This window comes from Ambystoma mexicanum, chromosome 8 (genome assembly GCF_040938575.1).
Source record: "Ambystoma mexicanum isolate Mex_15411 chromosome 8, UKY_AmexF1_1, whole genome shotgun sequence".
Taxonomy (NCBI): domain Eukaryota; kingdom Metazoa; phylum Chordata; class Amphibia; order Caudata; family Ambystomatidae; genus Ambystoma; species Ambystoma mexicanum.
In genome coordinates this window covers 783,884,485-783,898,667 of record NC_090929.1, presented here as the reverse complement: position 1 = coordinate 783,898,667, position 14,183 = coordinate 783,884,485, and the positions used below count along the sequence as shown (strand labels likewise).

At 44.3% G+C, this 14,183-nt stretch overlaps 1 protein-coding gene across 1 annotated transcript in view; it reads right to left on the bottom strand.

Annotated features, from left to right (window-relative positions):
- Window positions 1-11,096, bottom strand: part of SRGN (serglycin) — a 178,555-nt gene extending 167,459 nt beyond the window's left edge. The window contains exons 1-2 of the mRNA XM_069610611.1: window positions 10,931-11,096; window positions 9,828-9,975 (exon numbers count right to left, since the gene is read on the bottom strand). Coding sequence (XP_069466712.1) covers window positions 9,828-9,975; window positions 10,931-11,018 — 236 coding nt within the window. The 5' untranslated portion in view covers window positions 11,019-11,096. The remainder of the gene's footprint in view (window positions 1-9,827; window positions 9,976-10,930) is intronic.
- Between the last annotated feature and the right edge of the window lie 3,087 nt (window positions 11,097-14,183).

The window sequence follows — 14,183 nt, the reverse complement described above, 5'->3', positions numbered from 1 at the left end:
TCCAAATGCTCTCTGGAAGGGTGGCTTGTTCTGACCTCCTTCTGGCTTGTGGCCAGAAGGTACAGTAGCCTGACTAGGTTTCCCATGTGGCTTACCCTGGTTATTTTGTGGTTTGGGGCCCTCTTTGGGATAGGAATTATTAGAATTCTCTTTGGAGTCTTTTTTAGGCTGTTTCTCCCCATCCTTCTTCTGAGTTACCCCAGAATCCTTGGGAGTGGCCCTGTTGGCAACCCACAAGTCAGCAGCCCTAGCCAGCTTCCTAGGATCCAATTCCTGTGAATCAGCCAAGTGCTGTCTGAGCTCAGGAGAGCAGGCATCATAAATTGACTCCAACATAAAGAGATTTCTCATCCCCTCATAAGTGTTCACCTTGTAACCCTTAATCCATCCCTCTAAGTTTTTCAAACATTCACTCACCCAGGTAGCCCAAGGGGTACCATCATGCTTTTTGAGGTTCCTAAACCTCTTAAGATACTGGGAAGGGGTCTTCCCAAACCTAGCTATCAAAGCTAGTTTCACACATTCATAGTCCTTCCTATCCTCCTCCCCCATCTCCATTACCACATCAGTTGCAACAGGGGGAAGCCTAGAGAACAACCAGGTGAGTAAGTCATTTCCTGTGATGTTCTGGAGCCCATGATTATATTCAAACAGAGACAACCAATCCAACACATCCAACTTAGGCTCATACATACCAACCAATTCTTTAGGCATCCGGGGTCTTTTAGGACTGGAACTTCTAGAGGAGCCAGAGAGAGAAACATTCTCAACAGATAATTTCTTCATTTCTAAGTCATACTTGAGCTCCATTTCCCTTAGCCTTAGTTCTTTGTCAGTTTGAGCATTAAGTTTCTTATACTCCAATTCTAGCTTCATTTTCTCCAGTTCAAAGTACTGAGGACTAAATGTGGGACCTGGTAAAGGTCCAGTAGGCACAGCAGGTAGAGCAGGCAGAGGCCTAGGGGGGACAGTTACAACAGCCTCACCCTCCTCTTCTGACTCTTCCTCAGAAACATCAACATTTTGCTCCATGTTAACTTCAACACTGTCATCTACAGTCGCTGGAGTGGTAGGTTCCTCTGAACCATCACCCAGACTTTGGTTAGCTAACAATCTTTCAATCAGCTCCATTTTCTTGCCCTTAGTCAGGAGATCCTTATGTTTACAGAGCACTCTTAAACAATCAGCAGTTTTGGCTGCAAGGGACTCTTGACTATAGCTTTCTATAACTGACATGTTAGAGGTTTTACTTTTACAGTGCTAAGCTTTGTGGTTAGTTGCACTAAGGTATCTAAAGCACAATAAAATGTATACTTAATACAAATCCCACCGCTGTACACCAGTGTTAGGCAGAAACCTGTGCAGTTCCCTTGGGGAACACTGCAAAAGATTTAAGACTACAGGTAGAGCAGTAAACCCCTTTGGTAGCAGTCTGTACCACCCAGATTTACCTGGTAGCTGTGGCTGAGCAGTCAGACTTCTCTCAAGAAGAGTTAGGCAGTATGTAAAGTATACACAATATGTACCAAAACACAATAGCACAAGCAAACACTGACCAGAGCTTGGTTTCAAAAGTATATAGTTATTTATTTAAAATACACATAAGTTAAAAACACTCTAGCAAAAATATAGTAAAAGCACTTCAACACAGTTATACTGAAAGTAAATTCAATCCTTTCTCCTATCTAGACAACTCTAGGTTAACACCACTTAATTAAAACAGAGGTGAGTGCTTAACGTTAGATGACACTCTAGTAGTTTCCAAGAAAGGGAGAGAAAAAGCAGAAATAGGTTAGACACACCACTCTAAGGTCCAGAACACTTGCAATAGGCTTAAAGAAGAATAAAGTCACAGGTGAGCAAAAGTCACTAGGCAGGGCCCACTCTTAGAGTAGCCGGAGCGAAAATGTGCCCAAGATCACACTGTTAGTTAGAGATTCAAAGTCTTGCAAAGAGTCAAAAAGAGTTTAGAGTGGCTCAGAAGGTTTAGCCAAAGTGTCCCAGGCACTCCCAGGTTCGAAAGCCGGGGACTAAATCTACCCCGTACAGTCGGTAGCAAGGGAAGCCAGGCGGAACACAGTACCTTAAGCGGAAAGGATCCTCCAGCGGGGGCAGTTGTTCCAGGCAGCGACAGCAAGGCTCGACGTCGGTCAGGGGAGAAGAATATCTCGCTGAAGAGCAGAAGAGAAAGGTCGTAGCACTGCCCGGGAAGAAACCAGCCGCGGAGTCCTCCGGTTAAAGGGTTGGTACCGACTTTCGCGGTATGGGGGTAAAGTGTGGTATTCCGGATGCCGGGGTGCTTGGCACAGGCAAGGCGGCCACGAGATACCTCAAAAGGACGGAAAGAAGGCGAAAACTGGTTGTCCCCACCAGTCAAGGGAAGGAGCCACTCCGTTAAGAGTTCTCCTCGGTCGTCGGGAAAAAGTGGTGAGACGGTTCAGCAGGGCTCCACCGGGTGGTGTCGTCGAAGCAGGTCGGCTCAGCTCTTCCCTCGTCGGATTCTTGGTCCTGTGGCGACTTCTGAAGTCCCAGTCCCCAAAGCCCTGCTTTTATGCAGCAAACCCCCATTCACCCAGCCTAGCTGTCACTCAAACATGCTAAGTGGTGAGCCGGGCGGCTCACCACTTGGGCCAATCAGGACGGAGTGCGACTTGAGTTACCAAGGTAACTCAGTCCAGGGTGCCTAAATCCCCCTCCACCCCTCCTAAGTACCCCAGACAGAGTGGCACCACTTTGGAGGGCTTCTGTGGAGAAGCCCGCCAAAAGTGGAACAAAGGGCTCCACTTTGGGTCAGAGTTACAGAGGCGAACACCAACGCCATTTTAGAATCAAGTTTTGGCAAAAAGTCCCAACCGGAGTTATAAAAATAAATATATAAACCGGCGGTATGTTTAAGGCTACCGTAAATAAATAATTAAATGTGTTAGCCTAAAACAATGGGAAATCCCATAGGGAAATATTCGCGGTCGAATATAAAAAGTAGTTTCCACTGCCACCAGCCAAAACTCGATCAGGGGGGACGGAGACGTGCCCCCTCGACTAACAGACCCTGGGGCAATCGAATTGCCCCAGCCAGTACGTCCACAATATGATGGTTTGTACTGGTTCTGTTCAGGATTCAAGACTAGCAAAGTCTTTGGTGACTTTACATGCCCTGGGAGACAGTAGTCAGTCCCAGGGTATGGAGTCTATGTTGGGGAGTCCCTAGGACACCCCTGGGTCACGGCACAGAGGGTGCTGTGTGACCCACATCACAAAAATACATGAGGCCCTATGGAGTAAAAGACCCCATAGCCCATTCAACACAAGGTTTAACCAAGAAAACACACTTCAACATGTCCAAGAGTGAGGGTAAAAGAGTCTCACTCTTGGCAGGAGAAAAAAATTAAACCCCAGAAATCCAGCAAAGCTGCTGGGGGACTCACTAGGTAGGGAAATTCAGCCTAAACAGAGAATTCTCCCTAACAACGATGAAAGATCATACGGCGATACAATCGTCAATGCTCCACAAACTAACTTTCCTGGAAGGTTACATCTTGGCCCTAGAAGCAAAGATCCAGCCAACAGAGAAAAAACAAACTCAAGAAACCCCCATAGTTTCACCTCAACAACAGACTCAACCTATGTGCCCCACCTTACAAGAGACGTCACCAAAAACTTCCAAAGGTACGCAAACTCAACCATTTATCGATCTAACGGAACCCCCTACTATCACGATAGCGAATACCAAGTTACCAAAAGGAGGGAAAGAAGTAAACCCTAAAAAAACCGGAACTGTGACATTTGAACCAATCTTCCAAAAAAGGGGTTCAGTTAACTCAGATGCCTTACTTACTCAAAAAGGCTCAATAATCCAGTTAAAAGAAAAAGGAACAGCCAACATGCCCCGGAAAGCAAATAAGGACAAACCTGAAACGGAAAATCTTTGTTCAAGAGCAGTTGAAACACCCCCAATCGAAGAGGATTTGATGAACATCACCCAACACTTTTCAGATCAATCCTCAACCTCAATTCAAGAGGAGCAAGGAACAACAGACCCTCCTACAATACGTCCAATCACACAGGAAATCCTTGACAAAGAATATGAGTTAGTGGAACTACCTTCTTTCACCCACAAAGAACGAAAACAGCGGTCGACCGTGCCCAACCATAATCTAAAAGACCGCACACTGAGAAAGTTGGTAACTGAACCAAACTCCGATCGCCACAATTCAGAAATGGACAAGCACGAAGTACAACCTTACCGACAATCACCAAGATCAACCCGAAGATCGGCCAACAGTCCCTCCTCTTGCAGATTTAAAATCGAGACACAGAGACCACAAACCAGACCCCATGCTAAGGAACCCACGAGGAGAACCTACAAATCGAAAACGGCTAAATACCATTCAAAACCTCAAACACGATGGATATGGAAATTAGAGCAGATCCCGGGCAACACTGACGAAGTCATTCTAAATAGAAGAGCAGTTATGGACCTGTTCAGCTATATTCCGACACTGAGCCAAGTAAAATCAGCCGATCTCCAGATTGTAGACCCAAGCCACAAGGGCTATAAAGCTATTGCACATCTATACATAGCGTCACAAACAACAAACAACGCTTTCAAGTCAGCCCTTGAAGATCTTCTAATCATGGGCTATGACCTCACTAAATCATCAAGAGAAACAAACTCACGTGACTATCAAGAAAGCAAGTATCCCCAAGAGCCCAAAAGAAAAACTGAACACCATCGATCGCCACGACAAACCTGCCCTCTATCTAGGAACAAATCACCTAACACCATCTGGCGGGCCCAAAAACCAACCATGAGAAAAGTGAATCAAAAACACGACCATACTAGACCCGCTAAAGCCTCGGAAAATTCAACTCCATTGCCCAAGAAAACCGAAAACCCTAAGACACCCAGAAGAACACATCATTCGATGGAACATCAAAAGCTCCAAAGGACAGTACAAAACGAGTCACATCAGACAGCTGCAATTACACCACAATCCTCGCCTTCTCATTCCTTTTGGTCCTGGCTGCCGAAAGCTCTCAAACAAAACCTACAAAAATAGCCACCCAAGAGAAGGACATGCAGCAACTTCCACAACCACCCGAACTCAAAAGCCCAAGACAAAATAAACATGTGCTTGTGGAACACCCGAGGTTTTCTCCACCTCACATCCCCAGGATCCACTAATATAACAGACTACGATATCATCTGTCTCCAGGAGACATGGCTGCTCCAACCCCCTGTCCTCGACGGCTATGAGATCCACACAGTGGAGGCCAAGAAGGGCCTATTAGGTCGTCCAACAGCGGGTTTGCTTATCGCAATCCGAAGTGGACGAGGCCTTACAGATTCACAAAAAAGAAAAGAAAACCACTTTATGATGATGGTCAAACTAAACTGGACTACAACGGACGAAAAAGCAAACAAACCATCTACAGAGAAAATAATAATTGTCACCATCTATTGGAACCCTGCAACTGTCGACTGTGCAAAGTTCATCAAAACAATAGAACAAGCCTTGGACTGGGTGCAAGTAACTCACCACCCAGACTATGTTGTCCTATCTGGTGACCTAAACATCCCTAGCCAGCATCGCGAAAAGACAAAAGATCCAAAATCGAAAAAGCGTCCAACAGATCAGAGATCTACTAAATGGCATAACCTCATGAAATCTAGATCCTTTGACAACTTGGACCAAGTTTTTGCAGACCCAAATAGACTACCTACATGGGAAGGAGCGAAATCTAATTCTACAATTGACTACATCCTGGTATCACGTCCTCTATTACTACACATCACCTCTTTTAAAGTGATCAAAACTAGAGAAAGTGACCACAACCTCCTCGAGACCACTTGGTCTACTAACCCGCCGAAAAATCACACAATGAGCGCAGAACTCGACCTCAACGCTCAAGGTACAAGACTTAGGATCACGGAAAAGGACATAACAACCATCACACAGTTTTACAACGACCGCACTAAACACCCACACTCGATGGTGGTGGATTACACACTTTTGCTGTCCGTTTGCAGAGTTCCGCAGAGAAACAAAAAGTCAACTGCAGCTGGTCAAAAACACAAATACGACAAACTGGTCGCCGAAAAAAAAAGAGAGTTAAGGAAAACAAAAAGACTTGCACGAAAACTTGCCTCTCCATTGGCTATGTCCGCCATTAAAGAAGCTGTTTCAAAATATAAATCCTGGCTAAAGGGTCACCGGCACAAGCTCTACCAGCAAGACGCAGAAGACATCCTGAAAGCCATAACAGGAAACCACGCTAGAGACTTTTGGTCCCTCCTGCACTCAACAACACCAGGCGCGCGACCATGTCAGCTAAACGGAATTGGCCAATCGGCCTGGGAAGTGCACTTTGGCACCCTCTTCAAGAGCACCTCGACCACAGCTTCTAAGAGGGTAAACAACGACATTCCTTGGATTTGTCTAGACAATATGGAAGACATCATAACGTCAATCAAAAAATTAAAACCATCGCGCGCTCCTGGCCCAGACGGCATCACGAACTTTGACTTGAAAGTACATCCGGAAACCTGGGCGCCCTTGTTGAGCCAAATCTTCAGACAATGTTCTATTACAAAATCTATTCCCCCAACGTGGAAACGTGCCAACGTGGTACCTATCTTTAAGAAGGGCAACAGGTTAGACCCTACCAGCTACCGGCCGATCGCTCTTCTCGACCCAATAGGAAAGCTGTTTGGGTCCCTACTGCTAAACCACTTCATAGCATGGGCGAACGAAGCCCCCTGTCTAGACAACTTACAAACCGGCTTTAAAAAGCACCTGGGTACAAATGCCAACATATTAATACTGAGTACCTTGAAAAGTAAAATCATGGAGGGACGCCCACGCCTATACATTGCCTTTGTCGACCTAACACAGGCTTTCGACAAGGTTGATCGGGAAAGACTATGGAAGAAACTGGCTCAATGGAAATGCCCCCCAGATATACTCAACCCCATCAAAGACCTGTACGCTAACACCTCAATGCGGGTTCGCCTGAACCAACAAGGACTGTTAACAGACGAGATAACAACAGCCAGAGGGGTTAAACAGGGCTGCCCCCTGGCCCCAGCTCTGTTCTGGTCCTACCTAGGTGACTTTCAAGATACAGAAAAAGAGATCCGAGCTTTCCCTCCTAAACTCGGAGGCGACCAGATCAGTCGTCTCCTATACGCTGACGATTAAATTCTCTTGGACAACACTCCAATAGGCCTACAACGCCAACTCACAAACTTACAACAATATATGAGGATAAACAACCTGGAAATTAACCAAGCAAAAACCAAAATGATGGTTATAGAGAAATCTGCAAAAAAGAAATCCTTTCTACCTCTAAAACTAGGCTCAACAACGATTGAGAAAGTCTTGAGCTTCAAATACCTAGGGGTCATCCTAGATAGTTCACAAAGAGACAACGCGATGAAAGAGGCACTATACGGAAAAACGACAAAACTAGCTACACAAGGGAAAGCCATTGACATCAAATTTGGCAGATTCTCAATCATACCAGCACAAGATTTCTACAAAAAGAAAGTCATACCATCCTTGACATACGGCGCAGATGCTATGCCGAGCCTCCCCCAAGATCTGTGGCAAAACCTGGAAGCAACTTTTTGGAGAACAGTCTTAGGTCTCCCTAAATCCACGCCAATAACACTGATTAGACGCGAACTTACCCTCTCATCATTAAAATCAATTATCGACTGCAACAGTGTCTTGCTCTATCAGAAGTGCATCCAGAAAGACGCCTTATACGCCCATAAGCTGATAAGTAAAGAACTCCGCCTCGGAACTTGCCAAATGCTCACCCGCTGGGAAACCAAAATCCTATCCATCTTGGACGCAGTTGCCTGCAGCACGGAGGACCTCATTTACAATCCAGTCAGAGTAACTAAAAAAATCAAGGAACTGGACTGGATTACCACCATCGATGCAGCAGCTCGATACAAACTCACTAACCATCTTCCAGCCTTTTGCAAGAAACTTGACTCCTTCCAACCATACCTGAAATTATTTCCAAATAGGCTTGCGAGAAACTTCTATTTAAGAATCCGACTCAACCTTTTGGAAACAAATGAAATTTTAGCGATCAGACACCTATCCTCTACCAGCAGCTGCCGGCTTTGTAAATCCACCACGGCAAAGGAAACCATACGACACCTTCTTCTGACTTGCCCTATAACGACGGTCATCCGCCGTACTTACCTGAAAGAAATCTTCACAAACTTCACCTTGCAAGACGAAGAATCGTGCTGGAACAAACTGATAGATGGTGACAAACAGTCATGGCAGCTTGCAACAATAAATATCATGTCTTACATTTTCAACGTGCTCCTTCCGCTTCAGGCTTCACGATAAGTCCCATCAACAAGACCATCAAACACGCAGGACACCTCCCTTTTCTGTCTCGAGACGCCCTTGACGCTCTGGAACTTTTTTTTAAGCGCAATCACCCTCAAAGCTTTGTTAAAAAATCTTTTAGATTATAAAAACAAAAAAAAAAAATATATATTTTTTCTGCACCGCGGCTCGCACAGGGTCCTTCTCGGCGCGCAGCCCTTTTGTCATTTCTGCACCCGATTCCATGAATCTGGCCCATAGTGGATATAAATCGAGTGGCTGTAGGCAGACCTGGTTAACACATTTTTATTCCACCAGCATTGCGTTTACAGCTCCAATTAAGTCATTAACTCTCAGAAGAGTGCTTTGAAGAAACATTGGCAGGCACTTTGAGTGCAACGTTTGATGGTAAGACTTGATTAAAGCAAGCTGAAAGAGTTCCCATGAGTAGTGTTAGATCCGCCTCACGTCCCACATGCGCAGGGACATGATGCGCACTGTAAATAAAGGGCCCGCCCTGCCACAAGTCAGGCAGTTCCGGGCATGAGCGAACACTGGAGTCCCATGTCCTTTGTTTGCTCTCATACTCCCCCAGCTTGGCCACTGATGCAGGCCCCACTGCTTCTTCTCTCCGGCGGCAGCACCAGCAGGGAGGAACATGACAAATTGGTGTTTTGGGTAGGGGTGCGGGGGTTGTCAGGAACTGGGTGGGAATAGCCATAGGGATTAGCATGCCATGGGCAGTCAATGGGTGGGAAAATAACCAAACAACATCTACAAGTTGTGTGTCCCTCTTCACATGCCATTTCTAGCTGTACTCTAATGCAATAGTTTCGCATTATAGGTAGTGTAAACACCACCTAATATCCAAACTTAAAAGTCCATCACCAGACTAAGCAGAAGTGAAACAAACATGTACTGGAAAACATCATTCAACAGCACTCTCCCCAACATATATAGTACCACTGCTTCTTCCAAAATGGCTGCTGGTATAACAGAGCTTTCAACAGATGCACTTACCCAGCATCATGGAGCAGCTGATCGGCATCTATCAGTAGCTAGGTGCCGGTCAACATGTATGTCAAGAATTCTGGTAGCTCACTTTCGACGGCCAAAAACAGAGGGCATTGCAATGAAAACAAACACACATTGCACGGCCTTAACAAGGCATGAATTAAGTACAAAACACGTGTCAGCGATTGTGCAATGTTCTACAAATAGTTCTTCATAATTACTTCCATATGTTTCAAAGCGTAATGGATTGGTGTGAGTTTGACCAGGGCTAGCACAAGCATGATAACAACTGTGAACCCGGATTTAAGTTGGTGTTGGCATCCTTCACCTCACAGTGACTCTGTGTTCGACAGCAGAAGGCATCCAAAATGTAATCGAAATGGAAAATAATTATAGAGCGGCAGCCTCTTGGCCTTGCAGAAAGTTTCATTTTAAAATGAACGTTATTTGACTTACATCACTGGGCCACCGCTAGGAGGCAGGAACCCCTTGGCCTCTGATTGCGTAATTGCAAACTCTTGTCCTTGTTCTTCTATGCAGTTAGCAGAAGCAGCATCTGGGCTGCATCTCACCCATTTATATCTTGCCTTCTCCAGTGGAGCACCTGTCCAAAGATACATGCAAGTTAATCTATCGCTACTTTATGTTGGCCCTGTTTCGAATAACGAAAAACATATCATTAGTCTACCATTTTCGCAGTCACCCCTCAGAAGTAGATATTCAGGAAGTGGATATGTGTCATCATGATTCAACGCTTCCCTTTCAACTGCGACAAACTGCTGCGTTGTCATTTCACAGGAAGTACGGACGATAACATTTAATTTTCAATTTATGGCCAGAATGTTTTTACAAAAAATGTACAGACTTTGGTCTTTATAAAACTGTAGATTCAGCATCCGTGGGGTTTAAGAGGTAACGGGCATAAATATCATGCAGGCTAGATTCCAAGTTTAGTTAATTCCATTGTTAATTATTGCAACTGTTTATGCACGGCATATACATATATATTAACTCTAGGCTGTATAATTATCTGTTGGACACTTGTAATGATCTAGACTAGTGGATTAAGTTTCCATTCTTTTTATCTAAACCTCTCATGGAAAAACTGGCTCGTTTACTTTTTAACAGCACGGGTGATTTCTCGTTACAGCAAAACTAGATAAAAACGAAGTGTCTCAAAAGCGCGTGCAGCAGTGCCCCTTCCTCCCGCTGCTAATTTAGAACACTAGTGAATGAAACTCATCGGCACAATATCCTTATTCTGAAAATTTCTGAAAATCTCCATTTAAATAAAACCGTATCAGACTTGATCAAACTTTGTACATGTTTATCTCTGTAAAATCAAAATCACAAGATCCGCGCACATTTTTTGAATGGGAGTAATTAAACCAGCGAGTTATCCTGATTTGTAGTAAAACTGTAAATAAAGTATATTTATCATTTTATGTAAAAGCAATACCAGTTCGGTTGCTTTTAAATAAATGTCAATGTTACAAAATGTAGACTTGTCAAATGGAAAACGTCGGATGGCAAAAGTGAAAAATAAGTATCGATTTTACCTTGTGCTAAATTTCCAATGAAGAGGCTCACAGATAATATGAATATTCCCTTATTCATTCTGAACACGGTTTCTGCTTTCACCCGCATTCGTCTTCCACCAGTAGTCTTGGGAACTGTCGTACAATTAGAAAAAATATAACCCTGCACCGTCGGCCTCCTTCACAAGTATTTCCACATCGCTCCGGCCCAACCCACAAACTGCGTCACTATTTCCTGAAGAAAGAAGGGTTGTGCCCGGAGTGAAACACGACTCAACGTAATAATAGTAATATGCAGTGCGCCAAAACATAATTGTGTTCATGACACCATGCTGCATTATAAACACCGTAATCTTCTACTTGGTACCTCCTAGTGATTACTAGCAAGCTAGAACAAGTACATTATTGCACTAAGTTTGTGTGCAAAGAAAAGTTTGAGATACAATAATTGCCAATGACATGAGAATTATCTCATTTATAAAACTGTAATGCACATATTACATATGTAATCCTCATAAGCAACTGCCCTTGCTCATCATCTTCCGCAAAGCACGACGAAATGCACAAGACTCAGAAAAACAGCCCAGCAAGTCGAGGCAAAAACATACTTTAACTCGGGGAAGTACCATGCTACCTTTATATTCAGTGAAATAGTGCCCTAGGTTTACCCAAATTCAGTGGTGGCTGGTGATTTTTAGTTTTGACTATTAGGCTCTGGTAAAGCCCCAAATAAATGCCGAAACTATTGCATTGCAGTACAGCTAGGGAGAAATGGCATATGAGGGGACACACAAAGGTTATAGGTGTTGTTTGGTTATTTACCCACCCATTGACGGCCACTGCAATGCTAATCCCTATGGTCATTCCCACCCACTTCCTTCCCCTACCCGACCAAAACACATCCTCCTGGAATCTCTTTGAGCTACCCTTATTAAGCCTCCCCATCAAACGTTGTGCTCCAAGCACCTACAATGTGTTTTTTCAAAGAAGTCTTCTGAGAGTTAGACTTAATTTCTGCTGTAAACGCACTACTGATGTGATAAAAACAAATGTCTTAACCAGGTCTACCTTCAGCTACTCGATTCATAAGCATTACTGTGTCCTTCCTGTCTTACAACAAACACTGGCAAAGCTAACAGTTTGGCTTGTGTATAAGTATTATGCATTTGCCAGGCACTTGTCGTATGCTTAGGTACTTACACCATTTTACAGCTGCTACCATTGATAGGCAGTTAACAGTTAAAACCACCACGGTACTGCCTGACAAAAGCATTTCCCATGCCTAAACAAAGGCCAAAACTGTTGGCATAGCCAATGCGTGTTTTTATTAGAGGGTTGTAAATATTTCCCACAAATTTGGCAGAGCGACCGAGCGTAGCTAGGTAGCCCAAACCAACCAAAAGGTGTTGGGGGGTGGTCTGCCAGATTTTTTTGAAGCCAGAAAATTTGCAATTGGTTTTGTAGGGTAACTCAAATAAAGAAATGCAATAGATGCAAATCACCAACAGTGCACAGGAGCATTTCGCAATGCATTTTCATGAAGCCTTTGCCCACAATGTATGCCAGTATAAAAAAAAAATGTCATGCTCGTTGTGCAGATACATTTCCATGCTGGCTACACAAATATATTCCAGTACTCCTATAGAACAGGGGTCTGCAATCTTTGGCTCACCAGATATTTTGTACTCCAATTCCCATCAGGCTTCCAGAGCATAGTCAATGGGATCATGGGAGTTGTAGTCCAAAATATCGAGAGCCACAGGCTGCAGAGCCTGCTATAGAAGAACATAAGCAGGTTTGCTTTGCACATAGTGCCAGTAATGATACTATAAGAAAACATGTCCAGCCTGGCTCTGCCAATATATGGCACTATCCCCACATAATGACATACTCACGCTGGTTTTGCTATGCCACAACAAGAAAATATGTCCAAGCTGGCTGCACAATGCAAGCCACTCTAGACATGTAATAACACCATGTTTGCTTTACCCTTGATGCCCAGTAAAAAACATGCCATGCCACAGCAAGAAGTAGCTAGACTGGCTGCACCTAGGGGCCAGTCTAGTAACGTAATAACATTTAACATACTTGCTTTATCGTAGATGCCCAACAGAAAATGTTATGCCTCGGTACGATATGGCTAGACTGGCTGCCCCCCCAAAATGCCAGTTTAGCCACATAATATATGGATGCTCAGTTATAAAAAGACATGTCATTTTTCTCTTTCAATCAATGGCATTTTGTACTCAAGAACTATGCTGTTGCTGCATGTGCGCTGGAGCCCACCTGCCAAGATCACCTCCCAGTCCAGCAAAAACACACATGCACACACATTCACACAACATTCATTGGCTCATTCACATGCTCATTCAAATGCACACCCATTTATCATACACTCACTCATTCACACACACATTACATAATCATAATTCATTTTTAAAAAGTAATTCTTAACTGCATGCACCCCCGGTCTGGACTCAAACACAAACAGGAACCCTGACGCAAAGAGCGCTTCCTAATGATCTAGTACATTGCGTTTCTATTCATTTTATGAAAACCCCTCTCATGGAAAACCTGCCTTGTTTACTTTTTAACTAGATAGGTGTTTTCTGGTTACAGCAAAACTAGATTAAAAGGAAGTATCTCAAATGCAGGAGTGCTTCTGATGCATTGACCCAATCTGTTTGTATGTGCAAGGAGGTGCAGTATCGCCCTCTCCCACATTCAAATGCGCAGATCCGCAGCCTGCATCCCCAATGAGCCATGCAAGACTGGTGAAGCAAAACACCCGACGCCTTGCATGGTCTATTAGACATACATGCTGGGAAACTAAACAATCAAAGGGAAACGTTTCCCTTTGACAGTTCAACGTTTCCCTTTGACAGTTCTAGCCAGTACAGGAGTGCTCCCTCAGCTACAAGAAGAAGCTGAGGGAGCACTCAGTGTTTTCACTGGGTTGGCGCAGCTCCTCCATGATGTGCAAGGATTCTGGGGGCAGGAGCCTGCTCACCCAATATGGACAAGCCTCTCCTGCCTAAATTGACAGTATTTAGGACAAAAGCATCCATACTCCTTTATGATTATGTGGAATCGACCTTTACAACAGTGCACAAAGTTCGAATGAGAGTCCCATGTGGCTGCCCTCCAGATGCCTACTAATGCGACCCCCTAACCTCCAACCAGGATTCTGCCATGTATCCCCATCAATTTGGTACGATAGTCGCTTGTTTTGTTTCTCCCCTTCCTTTCGGCACCCATCTCCCTCACTTTTGGT